The sequence below is a fragment of the Anopheles marshallii genome, chromosome 3 (assembly GCF_943734725.1).
Source record: "Anopheles marshallii chromosome 3, idAnoMarsDA_429_01, whole genome shotgun sequence".
In the NCBI taxonomy this organism is placed as follows: domain Eukaryota; kingdom Metazoa; phylum Arthropoda; class Insecta; order Diptera; family Culicidae; genus Anopheles; species Anopheles marshallii.
Genome location: NC_071327.1, coordinates 52,025,135 through 52,032,452, shown reverse-complemented (window position 1 = coordinate 52,032,452; position 7,318 = coordinate 52,025,135). Strand labels below are relative to the sequence as shown.

Below are 7,318 nucleotides of genomic sequence, written 5' to 3'. Positions count from 1 at the left end.
GGCGGCATATAAGTTTGGAATTGGGCACACCTGTGTAACGGCTTGCAGCAGCAGACTTTGAATCATATTCATTTCGGGCTAGATTGTGCCTCACCTCTCTTTCATTCTCTCTCTATCTCTCGGTCGCACTTTGTTTTCGGTTGAAATGATGGATCATAAAGCCATATGCCAAAGCCCCGTGACGACTTTTTTTATTTTACTACACTCACTCAAACTCTTCACAGCACAACTCATGTCGTGTACTGTTTCATTCTTCGTCCGATGCACATACTGGTTTTATGCGAGGGCATGCAAATCTCGGCGCGAAAAGAAACGTTTTAACCACGGGATCTCGTTTATTTTCATTTGTCACCGATACATTCTTTACCAGCCAGTCGTCGGGTGGTGGATTTTTGGCCAATTTATAGGCACCGTTTTTGTGTCTTTACTTTATTTCACACTCGTCCCATACCAGTACCGATTCATTTCGGTATAAATCATATGCCAGGTTACACAACGAATGAGTACAGTTGTTTGATTGCACACCGTTGAGTATCAGCTGGGTGAGTCCAGCTGGCGTGGAGAGTTGACAAATTTTCTAGTGAAAGTTTTTTTCGACATTTGGAAGACAGATTTTGACGCAATCGGATTGAATACATTAGTGAATAATTTAGATAAAAATGTGTTTAACTATCACAGCCCGAAAAAAAGGAAAGTTTAAATCGGGCATCGAAAAACAAAACTATTTCTGAAGGGTTCTTCAACACTCGCTAGTGCGATAAACATATTCAAAATAGAGAGGAAATATAAGATTAAAAAAAAACAATTATAGAAACTTAACAGAATAATCTATACAATAAGTAGAAGGATCTAAAACTACACCAAAAAAGGAACAAAAACAATGTTGAAACATAAACGAATAAAATAGACATAATGGATTCCATGGATCATCAAATATTACGAGGATTATTTATATAAATATACGGATTTTAAAACAATGAAAACTTGCGACTAGTTTCAAGAAATCAATTGATACTTACATCTGAGTATAACCCTGATTTTACAACACCGTGCGAAAGGTTAACCCTGCATTTTAAACGACTCTTAATGAGTTTGACAAGAGACCTCGTGAAACGCGAGACCAAATCGAGCAATAAATTGCAACTAAATGATGCGACATGTAATGAACCACGCGATGATCCGATGTCAAACCGTTCGTCTCAAGCTGACTAATCTTAAAGCGCACGATTATGGGACCGAACACCACCTTTATGGGTCGGAACTGTAGCTCGCAACCATATATTACTCCATCATCGTCATCTACACACCACACCTGATTTAAATTCATATCTAATTTTGGTCCTAACACACGCGCCTCGCTCACCTAATGCTCTTCTTTCCTTCGCAGGTGGCTTTACGGAACGGTCGTGACGTTGATTTGCATCGCACACAGAGTGACCTCATCGGAGCTGAACATATTTGGCGGTCAGGGCATCAGAGGTAAGTGTGATGATGCTGATGCTGCTACTACTTCCTAATGGTGGTCTTATCGTCGTTTCGATCGGAATCGCCCGTCCGCATACGACATGGTGGCGATCCCCCATTGAAGAAACCTGTGTCTGTATCTTTGCAACCCTTCGGGTCAGTGAATGGTGATACATAAACCAGACTTAACATGGGCACCGCCACCACTTGGCGTGTAGTGAGCTACCACGCTCTTAAACATGATTGCAAATTTCTCGGGAAAGCTTTTTCGAGCTTCTGCCATTCCGGTGTGAATCGATAATTTCATTCGGCTTTAGATTTTCATCGTGCGATTAGGTGCGATGGGCAAGTTTTTGGAATAACTTATGCTGAAACTTTGGAGGTTGAAAATGTTTCGATGGACTAAAGAGAATGATGATTAATAAATTTGGAAGGCGTCATCGGTTGGGATGAACGTCAAATTTGTTAAAATAGTGTTTCGAACTATTCAGATGTTGCGGCAACCCAAAGATGACTCACTCAAAACATCTGCTATGAATGGTTAAGAATAAAAAATTTAGAAGATTTTCACATACAGTAAGAAAAAGATGTAGCGGTAACGCTTAGTAAAAGCGTATTACAACCCAAGTGTATAAAACTCCAGGATTTGTTTAATCCTAGTGGATGTTGGGTAGAGCTGCACAATCTGAATATGCGATATAAAAGAATTAAATAATATTGAATATCTTCTCGCAGCTTAAACGAAAAAAAAAAACAAAATTAAAATGTAAATATTTAAGTCATACACATGTAAAACGCTTATAATCGCATTTAGCTTCAGGATATTTTTTAATCCTAGTGGTGGTGGGGTGGAGGTACACAATCTTAATATGCAATATAAAAGAATTAAATATTTAAATAATTAAATATTTATTTTATTATTTATTTATTCATTTAATCTTTCTTGTATGCCACTCTGGGTTGAACGATAATAGCTCTTAATTTCTAGAGAAGGAGGTAATAATTTATGGATAGGATCCTCTCGCAGCTTAAGCCAAAAGAACCAAAATTAAAATGCTAAGTGTTAAAGCATACCCAAGCAAAACGGTTATAGTCACCGAATAGCCTGACCGATTTATTCTCAAAGCAACATTTTGTAGGTTGATAATTTTCTCGAAGACCAGTGTATCTTTTCATATATTCAATTTATTTATCTGTTGTTCTTTGCACCATTTGTTAGCACATTTCAGATGATATTTTCTTGCATATTGATATATATTTGTTTAGTGGGTTTCAAAATGTCATGGCAAATTGTTCATTTAAATTTGGCCTATTTCAATTTAAACGATCTCCGTTCTGTCATTTCTTGAATATTTGCTCGCGTCAAAACGCACTGAAGCGTCAATTGAAACCGCGCGATCGGATTTTGAACCTTTTTTGGTGTTCTTAAATACCTCTTTTAACTTACAATTGAATATCTATGCCTTCGGATTAATACAATCACTAGTCAATAATTTGTTTTTACTGTAGTTTTTGAATTGTAAAAATATGTTTTAAAAAAAAATTCAAATGTAGCTCTAATAATAAAAAATTCGCTACGAACACTTTACGTTTATATAGTATCCCACAATTTTTCGACAGTTTCACAATGCTTTTTTTAATGCATTCCAGCTATTGAATCCGTCCCGAGTTTTATTGATTATGTACATGTGTATTTCCCATTCATTTTGGAAATAATCCCAATTTTTTTTTTAAGGGAAATCATCATCAACTTAGTCGGTACAAATAAGGGCTAGATCCGTAAGACTTATACTTAGGATAAAGCTCTAACTATTATTCCTTCAAACCGTGATCTACCATCGAGATCATGGTCTCGGCAATATTCGAAACTAAACTCGAAAAACATAAATCCTCCTCATTTCTATTTATTTACTCCTTTAAGACTCATGGCTAGTTATTTTGCAATTCGTTTTAAAATGATGATTACTTTACACATTAAACAACATTAAAAAAAAATTTAAGCATGCACCCTCATTATTCGTGTTTTCCATCCTAATATTTACACACCTGGCCAGGAGCCCTCCGTGGGGTGAGATTTTTTCAGAAATAAGTTTGCTCCATGAAGCAACATTCAACAATTTGTGGGAAACCTCAAAAAACCCCGGGATGGATTCTAAAAGATATGGGACGCAGTCAAAAAATCTCGGCAAAAATAGCTGGGATGCATTCAAAAAGTGTGACATACCCTGTAATTTCATTATGAATTTTTTTCCCCCACGAGATATGCAATCCGTATCACACGCGATACATCTGCGTGCAACTTGCATACAACGGAAATTATTCATCATATACCGTTCAAATTTCGGCTCGCTGAACACCAACACCACGTTCCTATCGGTCCATCTTGCTTTCAGATGCACTCGCCGAACGCGATCTGATGGGAGCGATCCAGATACCACTGCAGAACGGCGTCAAGTTCGTCGATGGACTGGACGGGTTTCCGGCGTTTGGCGTGACCAGCGAGGCGGACCTGAAGTCACCGTTCAAGCTCATCCTTTCGGACCACCTGCAGGACTTTGCCATCATCGCAACCGTCAGACCGCAGTCCAGCTCCGGTGGTTGGGTGTTTTCCGTCGTCAACTCACTCGACACCGTTGTCCAGTTGGGTCTGCTGCTCGAACCGACCGCTACCGGCGACCAGTGGAACGCGACGCTGTACTACACGGATGCCAAAAAGGAACGTCACAGCCAACCGCTAGCATCGTTCCAGGTGCCGTACGGGAAGAGTTGGATGAAGATGATTTTTAAAGTGCTACCGGATCAGGTGGTGTTCTATTACAACTGTTTGGAGGCGGGCGTCGTGCCGGTGAAGAAGGAACCACGTAAGTTAGTGTTTGATAGCGCCTCCACGGTGTACATAGGGCAGGCTGGGCCAATATTGAAGCGGAAATTCGAGGTAAGTGCAGTTTGTTTGATCAATGCATAAATGGCTGTAAAATCAGGCCGAATCATTCCACGCTTTGCTGAATCAACAAGATCGACCAACCAAAAACTGCGCGTCAAGTTCCCGTGATGATACTGCGAAATGAATATACGCTTAAGTAAGAACAATTTATATAATGAAAATAACGATTACAGTTATTTTAAGTAAATCATTAGGCGACATTGTTAGAACACGGTGGGGAATATTTCATTCCGTTGTGAATTCGTTTTACAGTGCGATACATAAATTAGCTACACACATCTAGGATTACGGCATGTAAATTTATTATTGGTGTGCGCTGGTCTATGCAGTTCTTTAGTCTCTTCTTAAAAAAAAAACTACATTCAATGAAGATTCTATAAGATTATATTTTTTGTAAACATAAACCTACAAATTTGATATGCGTAACGATTTTAAGGTGGTGGATGTTACGGAAACACGTTTACACAAATATTCTCTCTTCTGGGATAATAAGCTCACTTTTTCACATTTTTGACGAAAATACACGTATAACGTCATTGAAAAAAATGAATATGATAAACAATTTATTTACAAAATGTAAGACTAAGCCTTCAACCGGTATAATGGTTATCCATGCAGGAAGTCAATACTTAAGAATTTATTCTAGCACTTTTGGTTTACTGAATCGGACCGTATTTTTTCCCCTTTATCAGGGGTGGATCATACATACAGCGGACTAAGCGGTCACGGGGGCCCCCGAGTTTTAAGGAACCCCGACATCCAGGGTTTCCAGAAGAACTAGGTTGAATTAAACACAGACGAAGTAGAGTCGTTTGGGGCTTCGCATAAAGGGGGACCCCAAAGGCAGTTGACATCAGTAGGGCAAAGTAATGCTCCTTCCGCTGTTCAACAAGGTTTTCATCAATAGAATTCATCTGATCAGTGACTCAAGGTGCGACCAATGTTGGGGCCCCCAACAAATTTCCCACTTAGGGCCTCCAAGGAACTTCCATCCAGCTGTGCCCTTTAGTTAGACGACAATTTGCTAAAAGTGGGAAATGGTACACAATGGTCTTGCAATCGGCACTGGATGAATCACTACGTAAAGTCCATACATGTTGTTTACAGGGAACAAGATAGGTCCGACCAATTTCAAGGTTTATATCTTAGTACTTGGAAAACATGGGGAGCAATATATGTCTGCCCAGTTTCTGAAAAGACAGCCTTAGTAATGATCCCTAAACAAGATTCTTCAATTTTTGAAGTTCTTGGCAAAAGGCCCTTTCAATGCGCATTGCAAGAAATCAGACCATGGATTTAATGCATCGTTTATTCCATGAGAATAAACCTGGTAAGAATCATATTCATAAGGGTTTAATTCACATACTGTTGAATTAAAGCATCTGTCAACGCACAGCAGCAATCGTGTCTGGTAAGGTATCTCAACAGTGGCCAACTTTTAGGAAATTGTTGACCAAATACCAAATATTGAATCAACTTGAATTTGATAATGACATGAACGAAAAAATGAGATTTTGTGTATCTATTAACAACTCTACATTTTCTTTGGAAGAAAATAATCAATTCAAATGTCACACTCTCCCATCACGACACACCGTGCTTGTACAAACCCTACAGCAACCACCGTTAATGGCTTTCAATTGCCAACAGGCAGAGATTTGTACGGTGCTGATATGGAAAAGTTGTTTGCTGATGTTTGCAAAATGTTTCACCCACTTTCCCACCCACTTTAAGCAACAAAATTTCACACTTATTGTACACAGGAACTTGCAAAAGGGGAAAAAAACACCACAAACAGTGTCAGTGTCAAACGGCAATGGTGTATTAAAATTTCATTCGCCAACATTCAACGATAAGGACTATCCAAAATGGAATGAAGCGGATGCAATGTGAACCTTTACTTTCCACGCTCACCTGTAAAACTTTAACCGCCATCACACCACCAGCATGATGGGATAGGGGACAGTTTTCTGGATGTGGCCTAGTTTGTTTTTTGTTGTGCCACATTCAAACACTTCACACTGTTTTCATTCGCCATCTGTAACCTCCAAAAGGGTCTGATGGCAGTGGATGAGAAGGGATGGCACACTCTCGCACTGCTGCACACAAATCAGACACAAAAGGCGTATGTTTCAACGACTTCCATTGGGAAGTACCGAACGAAATGGGGTACTTCTCGTACAGAGAGACAGCGATCCCGATCGGGGGAAAGTGCTAAAACCGTGGAATTTATATTCATTATCTAAGGCCCTTTGCCACGAATCTCCAGAACAACACTTGAACCATTACGCTTCACATCGTTTTTGTGTACTTTTTTTGTAGAATTGTTTTGCCTTTTTTGTGAAATTCTTGCTTTTCCTACCTGATTCTTTCGACGTTTCGAGGCTGACATTCTTACTCTCGTGCAGTTTAGGCCGGACCTCATCCTCATCCTCATGGAAAAACTCCACAATGTTGCAATGCAAAAATCGATCACCACTGTCATTCACCGATCTGTGTCACTTTCAAAAGTCATTTCCACCTCATTGATCACCACAACCAACCCGTAACCTTACGCTTTGCAATTAACTTCTTTCCTTGAATTGTCGTTGCGAGTGTGTTCGCCTATAAATGGCCGTTCGGTAACAAATCTTCACATTTTCGCAATTAAACGACCCCTGGGTCAGGCAATTGTGTTTCTTTGTTTTTTTTTCTCTTCATTTCCTCCCCATTTCAAGCAGCAAATCCTTAAAGGGTTAATGGGTTTGGTGTACAAAGCCTTTTTCGTACATCGTCGGGGATCATTGCGTTAGTTTTTATTTCACCGAGTTTGATCATTGCTCGGGGACGGTTGTATTAAAATGCTGCAATAAAATGTTCAATATTCATCGGTTGCCTCGTCTGTTCCATATTCATTATCGCCGCTGGGGA

At 39.5% G+C, this 7,318-nt stretch overlaps 1 protein-coding gene across 1 annotated transcript in view; it reads left to right on the top strand.

Moving 5' to 3' along the window:
- Positions 1 to 1,174: 1,174 nt before the first annotated feature.
- Positions 1,175 to 7,318, top strand: part of LOC128712791 (collagen alpha-1(XVIII) chain) — a 139,244-nt gene continuing 133,100 nt past the window's right edge. The window contains exons 1-3 of the mRNA XM_053807664.1: positions 1,175 to 1,263; positions 1,388 to 1,479; positions 3,858 to 4,399. Of these exons, the coding sequence (XP_053663639.1) occupies positions 1,175 to 1,263; positions 1,388 to 1,479; positions 3,858 to 4,399 (723 nt within the window). The remainder of the gene's footprint in view (positions 1,264 to 1,387; positions 1,480 to 3,857; positions 4,400 to 7,318) is intronic.